At 41.0% G+C, this 23,599-nt stretch overlaps 1 protein-coding gene and 1 long non-coding RNA gene across 3 annotated transcripts in view; both read right to left on the minus strand.

Annotated features, from left to right (window-relative positions):
* LOC147141662 (receptor-type tyrosine-protein phosphatase gamma-like) overlaps positions 1-2,455 on the minus strand; it is a 458,048-nt gene extending 455,593 nt beyond the window's left edge. Inside the window, exon 1 of the mRNA XM_086039819.1 lies at positions 1,876-2,455. Within this exon, the coding sequence (XP_085895945.1) occupies positions 1,876-1,969 (94 nt within the window). The 5' untranslated portion in view covers positions 1,970-2,455. The remainder of the gene's footprint in view (positions 1-1,875) is intronic.
* A 13,121-nt stretch (positions 2,456-15,576) lies between these two features.
* On the minus strand, positions 15,577-22,373 carry LOC147141665 (uncharacterized). 2 transcript variants are annotated; one of them, XR_015088218.1, is made up of 3 exons: positions 22,177-22,373; positions 17,258-17,347; positions 15,577-16,064 (listed from the first exon to the last, which is right to left on the minus strand). It is a non-coding gene; the product is annotated as an uncharacterized LOC147141665 (long non-coding RNA). The 2 variants fall into 2 exon arrangements; XR_015088219.1 differs by lacking the exon at positions 22,177-22,373 and adding an exon at positions 21,524-21,697.
* Positions 22,374-23,599: the final 1,226 nt, after the last annotated feature.

Below are 23,599 nucleotides of genomic sequence, written 5' to 3' on the forward strand. Positions count from 1 at the left end.
CCCACGCAGAAAACAAAACACAAACATTTGGGGGAATAGCCCTTTGCAACTGTAACCCAGTATGAGATCATATGAATGACTAAATAGTAATGATATGGATATATTCAACCAGAAACTCTCTGACTCTCTGACATTTGATGTTGTGTAACGTTGCGTTTTGTGTGTGCGTGTGTGCGTGCGTGTGTATTGGTGTATGCGTGTGTTTGCATGGTGCACGTGTATGCATGTGGGTGGGTGTGTTAGACATCTATGTAGACTAAATCATATTGTTGGTGTCCTGTGAAAAACACTTATGTCCATTTTTTTGCATTTTTTAATTTTTTTAGTTTGATGGGGTTTCCGCATTACAGACATCCCATTAACATCAGAAATTTAAAAAGAAATGAAAAAAATGGACACATGTTTTTCACAGGACAGTGACGATATGCAATATACAAAAGAGGTGCTACTGCGGGGTAAGCTGAAAAGTAGGGTAAAACGGTATGACTAACTAGGGCTGTAATAACATGTCATATCTATAGACTGCTTCAGGGCACCATGAATTTTAAGCATGACAGCAAGTCTTGAGGCAGAGATTTGGAGCTGCCAATGTTCAGAGTGTAATCAAAGGTCCATGAGTCAATAATTCACTCTTTGGGTGACTAGAGACAGACTTTCCTCAGCCTAAGTGTTTTGAGCGAAAACATAAATCATGACTTGACAAGTATCAGATAATCTGTTATCATATGTTAAGGGTTACACTTCCAATTTTTCATTTTGTTTGCAAAGGATCATTTCTGCTGCATAACGGAGACCATTAAAATAACATTCAATACTTAAAAATCACAGTACTACATTACCACACTGATGCGTTAAACTCATGCTTGTGTGATTAAATTTATTTTGAAAACATCTTTGGTCATGCTTAAAATAATTTGATTTTATAATGACATTCAAGTAATCGATTCAGAGTAATTCACTCAATCATGCTGTATATTCTGTTGGATTATATTTGGTGGGATTAAGCATGTCTGAAGTCGAACATGACAGCATCCTGATGCCAATAATGAAAGCAATGAAAGGCTTGACCATTATATATATATATATATATATATATATATATATATATATATATATATATATATATATATATATATATATATATATATACACACGCGCACACACACTGGAAATGATTAAGTATTACAAATATGTTGCAAAACGTTTCACAATATGCGCATACTACCTAATAATAATAATAATAATAATAATAATAACAATAAATAATAAATAATACTAACTTTATACGTATGTCACGTGACAGAACATTTGACCATCAATGTTGGTTTGATGCGTCTGAGTCTGTACGGCTTTATGCGTTCGGGCCGCCATCTGACAAGGGAACCTTCTAACTATTATCACCATTATAATTTACGGGAGTCAAACACTCTTCTTGTCACAATACCATTCATTTGCAAAACGGGATTCTCTTCTCCGTTCGCTCTGAAATAATAATAATAAAACAAAAACAACAAACTATATCCAGGAAATTAGATGATGATGAATCAAAAGCCAGTCGGGACCGTAAAAAAAGCAGGTGAGGATACAATGGAGTTCGAATCGACAATGAGGCTTACAAACAAGTCACATACAGCCGCGTGCCAGCGGTACACCCGGCTTCTTTTGAAGCATCTGACAGTCCCGGTACCGGTGCTGATAAAGCACGAAGAAGGAATTGCAATATTATCAGCACCGAGACTCATTGGCAATATCAGTTGGAAGACTTTAATCACTTGATGCGGCTTTTTGTCCACACGAATGCTTTTACGTTCTCTCATTAAAAAAAAACGCAAGCGACGAAACCCACTGTTGACATGCAAGGGGAATGAAACTTACCGGGATGGCACTCGGCCCAGAATAAAACCAAGGAGGGTATGACCCCAGAGAAAATCCAGCAGCAGTAGTAACACGTTTGCAGCAAGCTCCACATTGTAAACTGGTGCACGTCCACATGCAAAATGATAATAATAATAATAAGCCACAAGTGTTGAGTTTTTCCCCTTCTGGCGCTCAAATCGGCGACACCACTGCTGCGTAAAAAGCAGCGCCTGGAGACGCAGCGTACGCTCAGGAGTCCTAAACGAGCGGATGTGACGGACGGAAAAATGATGCTCGCTGAGGTCCACGTGAGAGTCTTCGCGTCACAGCATCAGCCCGACATGCTTCAACATGAGCATACCAGCCAGTGACAGCGTGGTATTAGTCCATTTGAGACAGACATCAGAGACTGCAGCGGCGCTCCACTTAGCGCTTTGGAGGACACTAAATATTCGGCAGTCGGGAAAAAGCTCGCCGTCCTGTCACAGAAATGAAAGTAGCTGCGGTTTTGGGGGGATGAGGCGCTACAAGGTGTCCATTTCTCCATCCGCCGAGGAAGTCGCGTGCAAACCCAAGTATGACAGAGACTTTAAAATAGTCTTGAGGGTAAGGAGTGGGCTTTGGGGGGAAGTGGAGAGAGATGGAGACAGAAATGACGCCGGGGCAATTCCGCTGGATCCTAGCGCCGGTTACAAAGACGCGCCCGCGCACACACAAACGCACAAGCGGGCGCGCACACGCACAGCACGTGGCCTTTCTCGACCTTATTGGGGCGGAGGAGAAATTGTAACATGGCTGATAACATATATACTGTACCTGTTCGCAAAGACAATTTTACACATATTATTATGTCTTGACTATTTCTGATATGCAACCAATGTTAGCTAATGTGCAGTAAACCTCTCTGACGCTTGGTGGGACTGGGACACACTGGCATCACTACTTTTCTCATACAACAAAGATTCATAACACTTTAATATGTTTGGGACTCGTTTGGAAATCATCTCCGAGTGCGCACTAGTTCACTGCGGCCGTTCTGAAACTTAACCTGGCAAGAGCCAGATTGATAATGTGAAACACTGTATTATTGACTGACGAAAAGCATTTGATATGGCTAAAGACTCGTAATTACAAATTTGCAGGAAATGTTATATGAGGGGTCTGTCACATTTTTGGTTACACAGATACCTGTATGTTGAAACTGATGAATTGTCACATCAAATGATGTTGCTTTGTGGACTTGCCCACCACTCAGTATTTAGGGCCCAATTTATTATCATTTCTTCAAATGATATCTACAGTGTATCGTGGATTCTTAAGATAATGATATTTGCCTATGGTACAAAAACTTTGTTGCACTGGACATTATATTATTAACTTAATTTTAACAGTAGGGAATGGATTAAATGCTTGGTTTGATGAAAAACTTTTGCTACATGAAGAGGAAGCAAGAATGGATTTTGGAATTGACAGATTAATTACCTATGTAGAATTTTAGTTGTATTAAGTTCATTTTGTCTTACTTGTTATCTATATTTTGGTTGATTCATATATAACAATGTGTGGGTTTTACATGGAGGACATGGAACAGAAAGCACTATCAACAGCCCCAGCAGAATACAAACCAACTCTATGGAAACGCTACGTGGACGACATTCTGGAAAAAATTAAAACCGGACATACGTAACACCTTACAGACCACCTCAACTCCATAGACACTACAGGCAGCATCAAATTCACACATGAAGAAGAATTGGACCAATCCATTGCTTTTCTGGACTTAAACATACATCACACAGACAATGGGGACATTACAATAAAAGTACACAGGAAACCGACACACACTGATCAATACCTTCTTTGGACATCTGAACACCCCACCACCCATAAACTGTCAGTGGTCAGAACATTACATGAACGCACCACAATAATCACGGACCCGGAGGACAGAACACAGGAGGAAAAACACATACAACATGCACTAAAAAGGTGTCAGTATCCACAGTGGGCAATAACAAAAGGTGCAGGGCAGGTTAAGAACAAAAATAACATAACACAGGGGGGAAAAACAAACAAACAAACAAGAACACAGAGGGCTGGTGACGTTGCCGTATGTGAGAGGGACAACGGAACGGATCCAAAGGGCAATGAAAAAATACAACATCAACACACCCGTCAAACCACACACAACCCTCCACCAGATTTTCACGATTGTCTGTTATATGTGAATCAACCAAAATATATGTAGAATTGTGTTTATAGGCTAGTTGGAATTGGACTGGTTTGTAGAACTGTGTTCTTTGGAACATAGGCCATGAGTTTTGCTGAAAGACGAATTGGAAACATTAAAATATCGAAAGTATTAGAAGTTATTGTAGACCTGTTAATTATGGTTGAGTTGAGACACTGAAGGGGGAATAAGAATGATAAATAACCATATTTTTTCAAGGTCAACTTTTATTAAATCCAACATTAATTTTACTTATGGACACATGGAAATTGTGGACATGTTATTATTGTAAAAAAACTATATTTTTTTGTTGAAATACAATTTTGTCTGGGAGAACAAGAACCTTCCCTTGAGTATCCAGTTCTTTTTTCTTTTTTCTTTGACTATGGTGGGGAAATCAGGGGCGTAGCCAGAAATTTTTCACTCGGGTGGCCAGAGTGCAACAACACCTCCGAGAGGGGTGGCCGTGTATGCATCCTTATATGTGATGTGTGCATTTAATTTCATGAAACCATGACTGTGAATGGTATGATAAACAATGATTTCTCTGCCATGTTGTTTGGTTTCTATAGTGTGAAAGCCAGGATTTTGTTTCACCTTGACGGTAAGAATGAAATGCTCTTGATTTAAAACAGATTATTTTAGAGTTTGAATTCTGATCAATTGTACATTTATTATTTAAATATGCAGTTAATATATGTTTTTTTTAAATGTGGCAGAGTATCCCATATGAAAAAGCCAGTATGGTTTATATATGGCAGGCATCATATCTTCCTTACATAAATTGAGTACAATTACCTTTATAAGGCTTTTGGTGTATATGATTCGAAACATACAAAATTGTATACATTTTGTGTAAATGCAGCAAATCTCCTTAGCACTCATGATGCAATATAATTTAATGTAATTTATAAAATGTTCACGATAATGTGCTTTTATTGTCAATGCAGTTCCCAAAGGCACCAGAAAGTGGCGATGTTGCATTTGTGTTCTAGTTGAACTGTGTATGTGCAAGGGAAGTGACGAGTCACGGCAGCTTTTTAAGAACATGCTACGCACCGCCCATGACACACCGTCTGTTACACACCGTCACTTGATCCTTGTCTCCTCGTGGTAAAATGAAAGATTTAAAGGCTCATCGAAGAAAGCATAATTATTCAACCAATGTAACATCATTTTACCAGTGTGTCATGTTATGATCTTTGTTCACACCTTTTTCTCACGTTTCATGCAGCTAACAGTTGCTCGTTGTATACCCTCTCAGAGCATTATTAACACTGCAGACATCAGATTGTCGTTCTTTAGCACCCTTGGTTGGCGGAATAAGGTAACAGCATAGCAAATACCTTGTATAATGTATGTTTTTTTTTTTTATCAAACGTTTATTTTTGTTTGCTTTACAGTACTATCTGTATATATTTTGATATTGTATAAATTAGGGATGCTCCGATCGATCGTGCACTGATCATGATCGGCCGATTTTCGTGAAAAATTACATGATTGGAATATTCGATCAAAGCCTTTTATTGCCGATCAAAACATCCGATCACCTGCAGCTCATGCTTGGCCGCCGCGAGACTCAAATGGCAAAAAAGTTGATTTGTTTAACACGCGACAATGTCCCTCCGCCCAAAAGCATCACTTGCGCCGCCCTGCATGCAACCGCACCCGCCCGCGCGAGCTACAATGACTCAATTGAAACGCGCCGCCAGAAAGGCTCCCTAACGCAGCCGCGCCTCTGCTGCGAGCAGAGAGGAGCGACGCAACACAAGGCTAAATAGCATGAGCTGCGGGTGATCGGATGTTTTGATCGGCAATAAAAGGCTTTGATCGAATATTCCGACCACCGCAGTTGGTGTGAACATGGCATTGTCTGCTGTGTGTGTGGAGTTTGCGTCTTGTAATACTGTATATGCCATGAAAAGGTACCTCGCACGGGGAGCGTAGGCAAAAGTTTCAACACAACCAACTTAATCCGACATTTGAAGAACAAGCAATTGGGAGACTATGGTGAGTTTACGAGGCTCACTGCATTGAATAAAGTCAAGGCGGACACAGCGCAGTATAAGTGGCATTATTGCCACAGGGAGATTAAAAGATTAACAGTGACTTTTGTCTCAATGACAAATGCACAAGATAGTTTGTCTATGCACAAGACAATAAAGTTCGTGAGTCGTTTCAATTCAGGAACTCATTGAATAGTATATTCAAGTGAAGCCTGCATTTGACTATTTTTCCTACTTTGATTATATTCTGAACCATGCAATGTTTAGGTGGCATGTTATTTATTTGACTTTTTGCATAATTAAGTCTTTTGAGACTGCTGATTATTTTGATCTGTTAAAAATGGTGTTAGCAAAAGCTGGTAAATTTAAGTTTTTCTGTTATCTTTGTGACTGAGTACTTGTTGTATTGTGCCAGCAACGGTTTTGTATTTCTTCATACTTTTGAAAATATATATAGATTTTTGTCAAAATTACGGCAATAATATGGCTGTTTTTTTTGGTTTTTTTTAGATATTATTGCATAATAGCAGTCACCATAAATGAATGGAAAAATATACAGATATTCCATGTGATCGGTATCGGCCGATCTCACTCATGCATGATCGGTATCGGTGTCATAAAACCTGATCGGAACACCCTAGCATATATGTAAAAACTTTTAATCTCCTTCAATAATATATATTTGTTGTGAATCTAGACACAATTGTTTGTCTAGTTTTCACAGTGCCTGAGAAGGAGAGTGGAGAGTGGAGAGAAATAAAAGTAACTGGAGCATCAGTTGAGACTACGTCGTATTTTTCAACCAAGGGGTCAGCTGCAGTGCAAACTTACCGCATCTGAGTCTCAGCCAAACGAAGTCATCTCTTCCAGAAGAGCCAGCAATCAGGTGACATTGTTCAACTTTAGTTCCACAAATGTGCTCTTGGAAGACAGGACGTCACCTTAATGTTGAGTTTGAGAGACATTATTTATGGGTCCTTCTAAGAGCTCCTCAAACAAGTATTGACTCAACAAATCTACTTGACAGTTGTCACATATCTAATGTTCATATTTTGAAGTGAACAATGTCAATGTTTTAAGGTATTTCCTTATTTTGAAACAGTCAAAGCACTTCAAGATTTGAATATTATGTTTACATTTGACTACTGCTTGAGTTATGTATTGTATTGGTATGGTGTATTGTTGATTAACTGTCTGGTCAGTATAGTGTTACTCATAAAAAATTATAATAATAAAATAAAAATTTAAAAATACAAATAAATAAATAAAAAAAGCTAGGCAGAACAACAATATGTCACTCCATGAACAAGAAGCAACCCAATCTCTCAGTACAGAAACTACAATTGAAAGGGAGACGCCCAGTACCAGTGCAGTGAGTCAAAACCTAGAAGCACATCAGGAACGGCCTGTCGGTCGCCAAAGCTTTCTAACTGAGAAAGGTCGAGAGTTACTTTATCAAGAGACCCAAAAGCGTGAGAAGGCCTTCATTAAGGCATATGACTCCTGAAAGCAGTCAGCGAAATAAAGTAGAGCGACACTAAAATCCTTATGCTCTCCTGAAGAGCTAGGTGATATCCAAAGGGAAATTAATATGAAACATAACAAAGTATGTCAACAATATGAATCTATGAAGAGTAACCATGCCCCAACACCTACAATCACGAACTGGATGGACGCTTGTAACACTTTAACTGAAGAGATAACCACCCTTGTCGATATGCGAATGAACCCGCTCGAAGGGAAATACAATGAGGAGCTAGAGAAACAAAGGGTTAGAATGGCGCTAAGAAAAGAAGAGTGTGCATCTGTTTTTGTCATACAGAGACAGAGACTGTAATAACAGATCAATCTAAATGCCAACCAAGTTCCATCTCATCATCTCATTCTGTTAAGCATTTAGATGCAGAAGCAGAGCATGCTGCTAAGAGGGAGCAGGCCAAGACAACCAAAGACGTCCAGGCTCAACAAGCAAAAATCATTAGATTAAAAAGTGAATGGAAGGTAGCAGAGGCAGCCATAAAAGTCAAAGAGGCAGCCAGGTTAGCTCAAGTTGAACGGAAACGAGCTGAGAGGCACAATAGGCTAGAAGAGGAACAAACAAAATTAGTGCAGATACAAGCAGAGAAGGAAGTCGAAGTAGCAGCAGCTCGGGTGAAAGCGTACGAAAGCTTTGGAAGTGGTTACAAAGGAGATTCTGAAATAAGTACGGCTCACTTAGAAACTGGGCTTACGTTAAACCCAAATGCAACGTCATTCCAACCTCAACAAGCACCCTCTCGAGCGTCTTCACCAGTGGAAACCGTTAGCCGAGCTCAGGCAATAGCGAGCTCTCTCAGTATAAACCACCTACCTGTGCCCGAACCAACACAATTTAATGGCAATCCTGTTAAGTATGTCAACCAGAAGACAACTTTCATGGCACTCATTGACCAGAAACCATACCTACAATCAAGAAAATGTTTTACCTGAAAACCTATCTCTCTGGAGAGCCTATGAAAGCAGTGGAAGGGTTCTTCTACAGGACATCAGAGAGTGGGTACCAGGGAGTCTTTAAGGTCCTGGACGAAAGGTATGGGAACCCGTTTGTGGTGCAAAAAGCCTTCAGAGACAAACTTTCCAAATGGCCAAAGATCAGTGCTGCTGATCCATTCTCCCTGAGAGAATTTGCAGAGTTTCTACAGGGTTGTCCAGAGGCTCTGCCTTACGTCAAAGGACTATCCATCCTAAACGACTGTGATGACAATTAGAAGCTACTCAAAAAACTGCCAAAGTGGATTGTGCGTAAAAGGAGCAGAATTGTGGTGGAGGAGCTGTATAAGTCTGACAACTATCCAGACCTGGTGCACTCCACAAACTTCCTCAACCAAGAGGTCCAGGTTGTCTGTAACCCTATCACCACTCCCTTCTTCATGAATACAAAAGCCAAAGGGGAGAGAATACCAAAGAAGACCAGAGCCCTCACAACAACTACACAGATAAAGGAATCCACCGAAGAGACAAAGGTAACTATAAAGAAGACCCAAGAGATGCCTAAGTTAAAACCACCATGCACTGTTCGTAAAGATGAAACTCATGGCATTGCCAAATGCCCAACTTTTGCATCAAAGAGCTTAGAAAACAAAAGAGCCTTCATCCATGAGAACAACCTTTGCTTTAGATTGCTTGAAGAGGGGACATTCCGGCAAAAATTGTCAAAGGCGACACATCTGCAGCATCTGTCATGGGCGACATCCCACATGCCTGCATGAAGAGAGAAATCAAGGAACGGCAGGTGAGATAAAGAACAATTAATCTCCTGCAGACAAAGCTCCATGTCAGAAAGTCCACAAGGTGCACTCTCATGCCTCAATGCAGTATGTCCCTGCCACCTCCAACATAGTCCCGGTCATGGTGTCCTCATCACTAGAGCCTCAGAGAGAAGTTCTAACCTATGCTATACTCAACCAGCAGAGTGACGCAACCTTTATTCTAGAAGATGTACTCGAGAATCTGAATGCAGAGTCACCCCAACCAACAACACTAAAACTTAGCACCATGACTGCTATTGACAACGTTCTACCAAGCAAGTGTGTCAGTGAGCACTTCTTTCCGGAAAACCTGTCCAAATAAACATGGTCTTCACCCGCAGCTTTATTCCAGTGGATAAGTCATATATTCCCACAAAAAAGACAGCATAACAATGGTCTCACTTACAGCATCTGACAAATCAGATGCCGACACTCCAAAACTGTGAGGTAGGACTGCTAATTGGATCAAACTGTCCAGCGGCACTGCCCCCAATTGAATCTGTCGTGGGCGGAGGGGATAAACAGTTTGCTCAGTGGACCGAGCTCGGTTGGAGCATTATAGGTCCATCCAATCCACATATGGACAGGCAAGAAAGTCAGAGCTACGTCCACAAAGTTGCACTAAAAGAAATCCCAACCCCACCAGTCATGGACGTACTGAAAGCCCTTGAGCTAGACTTCAATGAGAGAGCCTACGAGGAGAAGTATGTGTCTCAAGAAGATGTTAACTTCATACAGTTACTCAGCAAAAACATTATACAGAAAGATATACACTTGAAGATGCCTTTACCTATCAAGAATGGTGCTCCACCATCTCTTCCAAACAACAAGAGGCTTGCCACCACTACCTCAAGTGTCTGAAGAGGGAGCTGCAATCCAACATCCACTACTACAACCACTATAAAACCTGCATGAAGGAAATGATCAGCCGAGGTGATGCAGAGTTAAGAGGTTTTTTTTTTTTGTTTTTGTTTTTTTGTCAAGATGGCAAAAGGTGTGCCTGTGTGTTCGGCGACCCTCTTGATAATTCGGTTCATTTGACTGTTTTGGTCTTGGTAATTCGGTTCATTTGACTGTTTTGGCTGATTGGTGCTTCATTCACAAACGCTCTGTTTGTGTATGATCGGCAAACTTTATTGGACTTGCGACGCGGCGTTGGACATTCGGGTGCGTGTGATCGCGACTGGAAAGAGACGTTGCCCGTTGACATCGCGGCGGACCTCTTCCATCTCCCAGCGCTACCACCGAAAACGGCGCCGAGGTAAACGTGGTGGCAAGCTAACAAGGCTGAAAAGGGTGCAGGTGCACTCTTCGTCCCCTGCTTGCTCCCGGACGCACGGACGTACTCCACCACTGTGCCTCGCTCGGTACCCCGCTGCTGGCTGCCTGATACCCGTCGTTGGCTGCGCCGAGGAATTCCGACTGTGCCGCCGCCTACCTCGCGCCATCTGACGTGGTGTGAATCGCCAACTTCTCAAGAAGCTTCCCAGGGCCCGCCAATCGGAGGTGACGGGCACCTGCTGCTGCTGATGCTCCCACAAGGATAGCATTGTAGAACGCCCGGTCATTGACGAACAAATCGTTTATCCTGAAGGAGCTATTCTTTCCAACAACTTGGATTTCCTCTGCCTGACGCAGACTTGGACTGGCGCCGGTGAGTGCAGTGCGATGCTTGAACTATTACCACCTGCATGCTCTTACTTGGATGCGGCAAGAACTTCAGGCCGTGGTGGAGGAACGGCGACTGTTTTTAAAAACAAATTTAAATGTAAACAGTGTATATTCGCCACAGCATTCAGCAGCTTTGAGGGCACTTTTTTTGAAGTTGCCAGTGCCGTCCCTGTTCTCTGCGCTGTCATATACAGTCCTCCCAAATACAGCAAGGAGTTTCTGAATGACTTTTCAAATCTTGCCGAAATCATGCTGCGATATGATCGCATCCTGTTCATGGGGGACTTTAATATTCACGTGTGCTGTCCTGAAAAAACACAGGCAAAGGACTTTTTAAGACTCATTGACTCTTTCAATTTGGTGCAGTGCGTGGCTGGCTCCACTCCCAAACAAGGACATACTTTAGACCTTGTCGTTTCTAATGGTCTATCGGTCTCAAATTTGAAAGTTTTGGACAATGTGCTTTCTGATCATATCACTGTGCTCTTTGATGTAATGTTTTCCAGTGCTGTCAGAGCTAATGCTAGCGAGCGCAAGGCCCGGATTTTCAACCACCTCACTGCTAGTCATTCTCTGAAGCCTTTGAGCAGCTTTGTGTTCCCTCTTCAAACACAGAGGAGCACAGCACTTGGTTCCATTCATCTTGCCTTAATATTTTGGACTCCATGGCTCCATTAAAAATTATGCGGCAAAAAATTAAACTGCAGCCATGGTTTAATGAGAGCACTCGCAGAGCTAAACAGGAATGCCGCAGAGCTGAACGCAGATGGAAAAAAGACAGGCTGCAGGTCTCTTATCAAATCTTAAAGTACTAATGGCATCATTACCAGAGAAAGGTGAAAGAGGACAAGAGAGACCACTTGTCATGTCTGATTCAGGCAAATTGCCGAAATCCACGTGCTCTATTTAAAACAATTGACTCTGTAATCAAACCCCGTCAACCGACTTGCACAGACTCGTCCCCTGAAATGTGCGATAGATTCATGCAGTTTTTCATTGACAAGGGTGCTACAGCTAGGGCTCTTGTTTCGAATGCCACATTAGACCTCTCTGTCCAAGTTCCTTGTTCAGCAGTGTTCGATTCCTTTGAGCTGGTTTCTTTGACAATTTTGGAGGAAGTCAGAGCAGACTCTTCCTACTCAGGAGACTGAGGTCTTTTGGGGTTCAGGGGACACTCCTCAGGAACGTTAATGACTCGGTGGTTGCATCGGTCATTTTCCAGGGAGTGGTCACCTAGGCAGGTGGCGTCTCGCCCCTTGACAAGAAGCGGCTGGACTGAGACTCTGTGGACTCAGTGGGGGACAGGAGGATGATGGCCAAGCTTTCACAAATGCTGGACAACCCGGCCCACCCCCTCCAGGGCACCCTAACAGCACTCCACAGCTCCTTCAGTGACAGACTGTTACACCCTCGGTGTGCAAAGGAGAGATTCCGCCGCTCCTTCTTGCCCGCTGCTGTCAGACTCTTTAAGTTCTGCACCTGAGCTTATATCGTGCAATACTCAACATTTCCCACTACTGTTAGTCTAGTTTTATTTTTATCAAATGCTGTTCCTTATATTTCACTGCAGCACTGCAGCTCTGTCACTTACTTAGAGTATTTTTCCTCTGTACTATGTACAGGCTAAAATGAGTGTTTCTTCATACTTTACATGTAGATGTATGTTTGTGTGTATATACATGTGTATATACACATACTGCCTATATTTACATAGGTTTGATTCTGAATGTTTGCCGTTGATGTTATACATTAAAGTCTACATTATGCTGCTGTCTCTATGTGATCTATATCTTTGCTGCTGTAACAGCAAAATTCCCCACTGTGGGATCAATAAAGGCCTTCTCATCTTATCTTATCTTATCTTATCTTATCTTATCTTGACTTCTTTTGTCCACTAGATGTCCCTCATGTTGGCTTCACCAAAGCACCAACGTTCTGAATCTGCTTCGGTACAATTTAAGGAAAGCCTCAACACTTCATGCTTTACCTGTCCATCTCTATGGATAATTGTGTGATCACCCATCCAAAAAAACTTTACTTTCATAATTGTGTTGAAATACTGGCTGTGGACAGTCGGAACCGGAGATTTACGTCGTCACTATGCAACAAAAATGCTCTGACGTCACTTATGCGCCTTTTTTTTTCAAGAGAGATAACACGGATGTCCGCCGAGCTGCGGTGGTTATAGCCATTCTTAAAGTACGTTTTGCTTCCTTATTTGTTTGCAACCAACTACTGATTCTCATTGAAGAGTACAGGCAAAGATGCCTTACGACAAGGTCGGCTCTTGACCGCCAGATATCTCTGGTACGTCTGGTATGCTTGTAAATGTGTCTGAAAACGCACTTCCCGTGTTTAGTGTAGATGTATTTTTTGGATGCGTATTCCTAAACAGGAGGGGGGGATATTTTTTTTTTTAAAAGCCCGGCTACATGTAGACAAGGCCTTAATGCCAGTGTGTATGTTTTTTAAACGCATCCAAATAAGTTAAAATACTTTAACAACATACTTTTAGGAGAAAACAACACTTTGGCCTCAGACGGCCGAGCAAGTTATGTTGGATACATTTTTAACTAATGCCCTTCATTTAAGTGAAATGACATACAGGGGGTCCTCATTTTATGAAAGAGTTCCGATCCTACACTGGCGATGTAACCTGAATTTTCGCGTATGTCATATTTCACCGTTAAAGTCGAAATTGACCATACAAATAATGATTTATATTATGATTCATGTGTTAGATTTTTCATAATTAAGCTTGTTAGCTTTATTAGCTTTGTAGGTTCAGTGTTATATTATATATAAACAGGGGGGAATGTAAGGATAATAATGTATATTATGATTCATGTGTTGGATTCTTATTATTGGGCTTGTTAGCTTTATTAGCTTGTGGGTTTAGCTTATATCTAGGCCCGACTTGCTTGATGTGCTTTGCTTCCACATATGTATGTTAATGGCACACACACACACACGCACACACCCCCCCCACACACATACATAGACAAAACAAGTTCAGAGTGTTCCAGCTGTTTTCGCTCCCCTTTCCCTTAGAGCTGTAACACCTTTGTAATCAGGGACTCCTAAGAAAAATAAAAAGAGAGGAGGCGCAGGAGCAGGGCAGACGGTTTTAGGAACTGTAATAGTATACTTCCCTGCGCTCTCCTTGCAAGAAAAAAGACAATATTTGTGTCAAGTGTCTTCATTCCTCATTGTGTGCGTTGTTTACTAATGTCTCACTTGGTGTGAACCTGACATTTACGTCAAAATACTTTGTATAAAAAAAACGAAAAAACATTAAAATAAAAACAGAAGATGCTGTACTTAGCATTACTGCTGAGAAGTGGATGGAGAAGGACGAGAGGAGGGCGAAAAAGGCAAAGATACTGCCGGCGCGCACAGACACGATCGAGACACTCTGCCTATGCACAACCGCAAGGAATACAGTACTGGTCTTTGTAGTACAGGAAGTGTTTGTATGCGGAAGTGCGGGGATTGGCAAGCACCGTAAATACCCTACCAAAGGTAAACAAGCTCAGAGACGGAGCATAAAAGTACACTTTTGGAGTGAGGAGGAAACCAGCTGCTTCATTCATGAGTGACATGAATATCAAGTGTTTTATTGACTGTTGAAAGTAACAAGCGGAAATGACGTTTATTTGACTCATGACACCGTTCGCCGGCGTACACCGTGTGTTATTCAAATGCTGGAGCAACCCTGTCCGCTCAAACATGTAAACGTGATATTCTGAATGTTTCAGAAATCTGAATTTTGATTTTAACCTGAATATTGACTGCATGTAAACGTAGTCACTATGTTGCTGGGGACAAAATGGAGGTGGAGGAGGCACGGGCATCGTAAAATTGAAATGTCGTAGATCGCGTACGTCGTAATATGAGGACTGCCTGTATTTGTCACTAGGACTTAATTCTACTTGTCCTTATACTTGCACTACCTACAGCTATACGTTATCAAAACATACCTGGTTATGGCAAAAACTAAACGTAACTACATAAGTTAAAATAAAGTATGCTTGTAATTCCAGGTGAAACCCCCAATGCATGAAAAAACATGGCAGATGCAATTACTTCAGAATAGATCTAATACTTATTTAAAACAACTTTTATCTGATACAAATTGTTCAAGTAACACAGGGTTAGTCAAAATACTACAATCAATAATAATAATATAATACGACAGTCAAAATACTCAGTTGAATAGTGCAAACCTCACCTATTAATTTCATCAAGCTCATATGACAGTTTAGATGTTCAATTTAAAGACACATTAAATGTTGTGGGGTAAACTAAAGCATGTATTTTGTTTTTCCTAATACCATTACCATCGAACAATACTTTTTTGCCGATAGCATCACTTTAACGATACTTTAAAACTAATGTTCATTTATTACACAAAAATTACATTTTCATTTCATTTCTTCACAGATTTGAATGAGCAAGTAACTTTCTAGTGCTGTTTCATGGCTCAAGACATCAGAACTTGGTATACCTTTTTTTTTTTCTTCTCGATATTGATAAATACTGTATGTAACATTTCACAGTACCCAGGCCTAGGGAGAACCACATCACTAATACAGTATATTAAAAATATTTAATTTCTTTAACTTGTAACTTCCCTAAAGGGAGAAATTCTATATTTAACAAGACCCGCCATAAAACACTTTACATGGCTCAGAACACAGAGCATTAAATGAAATTGTTTAACATTAGGCATTTATGCATTTACATTTTGTACCTCAATATTTTGTCGCACAGCCCATGTATTCTAGCAGAGGCCTATTTTGGTCTAATTTTCATTAAACATAGATGACACCCATCAATCAGCATTGCCACACCACACGTCTCACTTTTCTCTCGATGAACTACAATAATTCAAGTGACCACAACAGCAACATTAAAGACTTGGTGTGGGACAGCATTCCGCTCCTCCTCGTAGACAATCAGTAGTCCAAGTTGTCTTCCCTTCAATACTTCATTCAGATCATTTGCATGGGCCTTAAGAAAAATATAAGTGCATACTGTAAGTGTTATAGTTTAGAAAACCTGCATCAATAACTTTTCAAACATTAAGTGGGTCCTAATCGAAGTCTTGTTTTCATGTATGTGATAATATAATAACATGCACACATTATTCTGAGAAGTGTTTAATAATCTAGTGTCTCAAGCATCCAAACAATTTTTTGTGCAGCCCTGTGATGCAACTCTTGTGGTTGTGTAAATAAAATAAATAAGACTGACTTGCATGATGATTTTTTTCCCAAAGAGTAGATATTGAAAAACTCTTTAGACTCTATTTTAAAAAATGCAGGTTTTCCAGTCACATCTTTTCTTAAATATGGCCCAGTATAACATGTGCAGTATATGACAAGTCAGTTTGGTAACTATTTTTGCACTATGCTTAACGATTAAAAAGCACACTAAACACCAGGTCTTAATCAGTTGAAAACATCAATTAGTGATATGGCTGCACAATATTTGAAGCCATATTTTATTCAGGTGTTTCAACACAATTAGTTTCATTCAAATTAAGTCTGAATCCTCAGCAAATAAATAAATAAGTTAGGACCAAAACAAGGTTAAAAATGGAAGTCCCAGGAATTGGGACAAAAAATATGAACTTTTGCATGTTTTTAAGCTACATATTTTGGATTGTACCAAAATAGTTTTTGGTGTAACTGATTTTTCAAGCGAATATTCATTATGTTTTTGCTCAAGAACTTAATATCCATATGTGCAATACAGAATATGACAACATTCCTGGATTAATAGTACAGCGCAAAATAGTGTTTATTTCACAAACATTCTGCAGTTTACTATAGAACTCACAAACTACTTTCAATAACATTTTAGCAAAGTTTTGTAATTGTTGCAAATCATGTTTAATTTAAATATCCAATTAATTGTGCGGCCCTACTTTAATTGGCTTGGTGTATGCTCTAGCTACACTAGTTCCACCAAGCTAAACGGGAGATTTGTGACTTCCCGCCCTTTTAGCGTGGACTTGTTTGAATAATATAATTTCATAGGGATTTCTAGTGACAGTGAATAGTGGGTCCCAGGTAGATAATGCTAATCTCCATTAGAAATGAATTGGACAGGACGTCCTGAATCTCACATTTTTAGGTGAGCAGAAAATTCCCAGTCATATCATGCAATAAGATAATTTATATAAAATTCATTGCACTCACATCACAGAGTCGAAGAACGTTGGATGGATTTTCTTTGAAGTATAAAGGCACACCGCACAGAGCAGCAGTCTTTCTACTTTCATTTGTATTCTGAAAAAGTGTAAAAAAAAAAGAGCAAATTTTCTCAAGTCACAGGGTTTTACTACAAATACATGCGATCAAAATATTTTGTAAGATATACACAGAATAAGTCTGCCATAGGCCTGTATTAGACATCTGCATCTGCAAAAAAATAATCACGCAAACATCTATCCATCCATTTTCAACCGCTGATCCAGGGTCGGATCACAGGGCAGCAGCTTTAGCAGGGAAGCTCAGACTTCCTTCTCCCCAGCCACTTCTTCCAACTCTTGTATTCGTACTCTCGGGCGTTCCCAGGCCAACGAGGAGACAGGCTGACTCGTGTGTCGTGGATCGTCCTCCTGCTGGTGGGACATGCTTGGAACACCTCACCAGGGAGGCGTCTAGGAGGCAACCTCACTGGAAAGGAGTGCAACTTACTACGGCAATAGGAACCAAACTCCGGCATCGGTGGTACAGGGACCGAACAGCCTGTATTTGGGGGTTCTGTACCCCGTACTTCTGAAGCATCCCCCACAGAACTCCCGAAGGAACACGGTCAAACACCTTCTCCAAGTCCACAAAACACATGTAGATTAGTCTCCCATGCACCCTCAAGAACCCTGCTGAGGGTGTAGAGCTAGTCCACTCCTGCATGGCCGGGATGAAAACCACAATGCTCCTCGTGAATTTGAGATTCAACCTCCTGATAGAGCCTTCTCTCTAGCACCCCTGAACAGACCTTAACCCTAGAACACGTTAAAATTGTTAACACCATCACTAACGTCGGGTACATTTAAACCGATATTATATCCAGGATAAAATACAGTTTTCATCAATGTATGTAAAAGTACAACACGGTATGCCAAATTGGAAGCTGTCTTCTTTAATTTACCAATTAAAAATATCACATAAAATGATTGTGTGGGTCAAATCACCCAAAGTTAGTGTTCACTGGTTAATAGGGAGGCTGAGGAGTGTGATCCCTCGGTAGTTGGAACACACCCTCGGATCCCCCTTCTTAAAAAGGGGGATTACCACCCCGATCTGCCAATCCAGAGACACTGTCCCCGATGTCCATACAAAATATGGTGAGAATCATATTATACATGGGCATGAGTTTAAGAAAAGCAGTTTCTGATTATATTTGAGCAAAGCAAACTTGTTGTAATACGCAATTAGTTCATCATATGAACTCAACATTTATTCACGGGGACTCTGTTGCATTACAATGTCCAACACTGAAGAGCAACATGGTATTTGACAACATGATACTGAAACCAGGCTACCACCCAGCAATGAACACTGAAACTATAACTCTTATGCAAGTACATCATCCATTCTTATAACACTTATTGCATTACAGGGTCTAATGCCAAGAAACACTGTTATAATATTGAAACCACACTATTTCAAAGCATTTCACACTGAAACCATAACTTTTATGAGCATTGTTTTATTACAGGAGTTTGCATGTTCTCCCCGTGCCTGCGTGGGTTTTCTCCGGGTGCTCCGGTTTCCTCCCACATTCCAAAAACGTGCATGGTAAGTTGATTGGACACTCTAAATTGCCCCTAGGTGTGATTGTGAGTGCGGATGTTTGTTTGTCTCTGTGTGCCCTGCGATTGGCTGGCAACCAATTCAGAGTGTCCCCCGCCTACTGCCCGAAGACAGCTGAGATAGGCTCCAGCACACCTGCGACCCTTGTGATGAGAAGCGGTATAGATGGATGGATGTTTTATTACAATTTTTTATCTTAAACCATGAAATGGCAGTGTAGTATACAGTAATAATGAGCATCTTGTGAGCTGAGCACAATATATATGACATATTCATAATCAGCTATTATATTCATCGTATTAGAATTATCAGTGGGTTAATTATGTTTTCTTATGCTTTGGGTTTGTGTAACTGTGCATATTATTAATTTCAGTTCTGGTTCATGACTTCAGATTTATTTTGGCGAATTCTATCCTTCAAATTTGGGAGGTTAACTGGTCATTAATGACCAGAGCTTAGGCTATAATCCATTATCAAGCCCCTCGTTGCATCATTTGATATGGCGTTCTTTACTACATCAATTCCTACCACACCACCGCCACCATATGACACTTTACACCAAAAGACTTGTTGTACTCTATCTATGCACAAATGTGTGTTTATAGAAAACGCGTGTGTATGCTTCTGTTACACTTTCAGTAATATTTGGACTGAATCTGGATTTAGGATAAGATAGCCTCAAGTCTTACTTTTCATTAGAACTCATGATCATTTTTCATTTTTGTATGTCGTAGCATTCCAGAATAGCAGCCTTTTCCCCTTAGTATGTGAAGGGTCACCCAAATGGCACACTTTTGGATCGCCTGGACCTCTCCTTAGGAAAACATGTGTAAAATGCTCATTTCCTGTAGTATTATTGTCAAATTTGAAATGGACTTGGGGAAGCCTTCAAGCTGTGATCCTGTTGTGTTATCCAGTCCACCACATAACATCCGTCTTGTTTTGTGTATTCAAACTTCCATAATTCAGCGCCAGTAGCACTTTAACAGATTCTGACAGTTGAGGGGAAAAATCAAAGTGTTATCTTCAAAAGAGACCAAAACTATGCTGATACTCCAAATGGTTCAAGTACAGCTTCAAATTTACTTTGGGTGCGCCTTTTTAGGCATTCAGGTAAAAATGACTGCTCACAAATCAAGTAATTTTGTTTGGAACTTTAAAACAACCATTGTTGCATGCAACATGCTGCATATGGAGTAAAAATCAGCCACACAACAACAGACATTTAGTATATTAAATCAATAACAAATACAGCACTATAAAACACTAAGAGAATGTAGTCTTATGCATAGTCAAAAGCCATAGAATAAAGATGTTTTTGATGTGTTTTATTATAGATTACACTGCTTGGAGATTTGACTTTCCAAAGCTGGCACCCAGTCTGAAAAGCAGCGTGTCAATCATAATTTAAAAATAATATTAGTTCAGATAAATGAATGGTTGGTGTCTTTCCCTAGCATTCGATTTTATGCAGTATGTGCAGCTATGCAAACCGCTCATGACATTTGAAAAAAAAAGACAAACGAGATGCGCAGAATTTGCACCACTGTCAAAGCAAGGCCGCGGTCTATGAGATTAGATATGCAACGCGATACGTCAAATAAGAAATGAACACTCCAGTCGCTTGCAAGATATTTTTCTTGGGTCGCTTGCAAGAGTTACACCTCCTTACGTATGTCTGTTGTGACACATCGAATATGTCACTTTACATTTCCTGACGGAACTTGGAGTCCTTTAAATATACAATGACAACACTTTTAAAGCGAAGCTGCACGATTGTAACTACATTCCCCACAATGCAACTGCAAGCGCCATCTTTTCCGGATTGGGTGAGTACAAAACACAGGTCTAAACCGGTTGCATTAACGTCGATTTTCTTGTGCAACTCGTAGTGGTTTTAGCTGTTATTGTTTTACTGTTTTAGTATATCTTCTTGTTGACAGGAAGCAAGCCGGCCCACTATATTACGCTACGAGACATTTGCAGTCACGCCTGTCTCTTTAAATTGGTCCATCTATCGTTACTCTATGACGATTGGCGTTTTATGTCTGTGAAACTTTCGACGTGCGGAATTGGCATTCAAAGCTCAATCACTGTAGTCGTATTTTAAGATAATTTGCAGATAGTCAGGTCCCCATCGTGTAGTCAGCTAATGATAATGACCCAAATTGCTGCCAACAACAATGGAAATATAGTTTCCGGGGAACAAAGTGAATGGTTTATAGTAGTTTAAGTGTTCCTTCTTTTCCCAATACTTTCTACTTATGTATCCGATGTAGATGTACACAACCTGGAAACAAAAAGCTGATCTGACCTGTTTTTGTTCTTTTGATAATACACCCAAATGCAAATAGAAATGTCGACTCCGACTGCAAACTTCGGCCGACTTTCACGAACAAATTAACCCCCCCGTTGAGCGATATACACTGTTTAAGATTCTATTAATCAATATCCGTTCAGTTTTCCCCACCTCTCCCGCTGAGCGAAAAATACTGTGTAAGATTATATATATATATATAATTATATATATATATGCAGCACAGTATATATATATATATAAATATATATACTGTGTAAGATGCAGCACAGCCTGGGGTTGACAGGTATGGTTTCAAACTGCACCAAATTGTTGTCAAATGAACATACCTGTACGTGAATGGTTGAAATCAATAATTAAAAGCCCCAATTCATTACATCCATGCCACGATGAGTTGTATGTCAACATTCCCACCACAATTGAGGTTGTATTTAATGAGAGTTATTTACTTTGTACATCCCCGACACACACGTCTCATCATTGCCAATTGCATACCACTTTAATCAAAGCAACACAAACCTTTACCAGTTCTTATGTGTCACATGTCACATCGAATACAGTTAATTTTCACTTTTTAAGGTAGTTGGGACGTATGAGTAATTATCGGTAACTCACAGAGCTGGGCATTTCACAAACAAATTGCGGACCGTTTATCGGCTACAGCCGGGGTACCCTTCCACCTATCTGCCATTTTGTCGGGCCGGACCAAAGAGTAATCGCCAGAGCTGGGCACATGACCCTTTTTTGCCGGTCCGGCCGCGACCCTCAACCCTTGACCTGGGTACCCTTCCGGCCACGACCCTCCGGCCATATTCATATACATTGTCGGCCCCCGCCCCGTTCTGCCACACCCGGGTCCGTGATTGACGCCTCCGCGGGAGATATGCTAACGGCAGGAGCTTTTTAAGGATCATTAGCAGGCTAATTTAATATTCGAACCCGCTGTGGACACAGTAGTACACAGTAGTACTTTACTACTCACCCAACTGCGTGTGCTTACTTCCATTGCGAGCCCCGGGTTTGGTTTTGTGGTATTGTATAATTATTTGGGTCCAACAGACGGCCAGAAGTCTCATTCTACAAGTTATTTATTTTCCACACTTCCCTTCGTTCACGGCCTTCAAAATAAAAGCATACCAGCAAACCACTGCACACAGCAGGTTTTCTACGGCATATTTCCGGAAGTAGAAGACGCCAGAAGAAGTGCATGAACTCCACCTTGATGTGACAGCGTCATACTTGAGTGCTGCGCGCAGCTTTAATATACTCCCGGACACAAGTTGTTTTGAAACCGTTAAGTTCCAAGTCGGGGGGCGTCGCTTCAAAAAGACAGCGACAACAATGGATATCGTACCTGCTACAACCATAACGGGACCGAGATGACTAGATGCATTTAATTTTATTGCCAAACTAGTTTGCTTTTGCAGCAGCAACGAGCTGCGTGCTGCATCCTCTCTCTCCTCTCCGTGTGGGAAACTGTATGTCATCGCAACATGTGACATAATGGACCGATCAGAGCAGCAACAATTCCTGATGGGTGCGTGGCATGTGTTGCAGACCTGTCGCCAACAGCACAATGCGTCGGGCACGTCAATCAATGCGGCAGTTGTCGCTCGCGCTGACGCAGGAATAGAAAGAAGCCTAAAAAGAAGCCTTTCACTCAATAAACTGAGATTAAATTTGGCCGCCCTGTGACCACGTCAAACGCATGAGGGCCGATTCGTGGGCCGGAATAAAATACACTTCCGGCCATGCATAGTCCAGCCATTTTTTAAAAATTTGCCGCCCCCCGCACTGATAATATTAACTTGACAGGTATGACTTACGCTAGTGCTTCCATCGACCACACCCCCTCCCAAAAACACCCCAAAACAAAAACATGTCATAATCGAACAGATTGTGCACTGTTGCGCAGAGCTAGGGAATATTGGGCAGTTCACTGGAGCACCTCAGTAGTACAAAACAACCTGGCTTTACATTTTTATTCGTCATTCATTGTCATCAGGAGGAGGAGTAGGGCCAAACGCCAAGCAAAAAAGAATTGAAAATTGAAATGGCTATCCTCTTCGATTTGCTCTCCCCTCTTCAAGTAGTCGGGATTGTCATCTGTAACACCATATGGCCCCCAACGAAATGTTTGTAAAATTCTTCACCTTGCTGCCGTTAAACTGGTCTTCCGCACAAATTGACCTATCAGTCACATTTATCCCTCTGAGTTTTTGGCTTCAGGAAACGAATAATTAATACATCCTTCATATCTGGCGGTCATAGTGTCTGGAGTCGTTCCTGCAAGTTCCATAGCACCTGTTTCTACTTGGCATGTTTTTTCCTGAGATGACACGGGCAGAAAATAAGCAGTAATAACAGGAGCCGTCTGCGAGCGCGCTTCTTTGTTGACCCTTGAA

The sequence above is a fragment of the Filicampus tigris genome, chromosome 9 (genome assembly GCF_054856515.1).
Source record: "Filicampus tigris isolate MCC_2025a chromosome 9, RoL_Ftig_1.0, whole genome shotgun sequence".
Lineage (NCBI taxonomy): Eukaryota > Metazoa > Chordata > Actinopteri > Syngnathiformes > Syngnathidae > Filicampus > Filicampus tigris.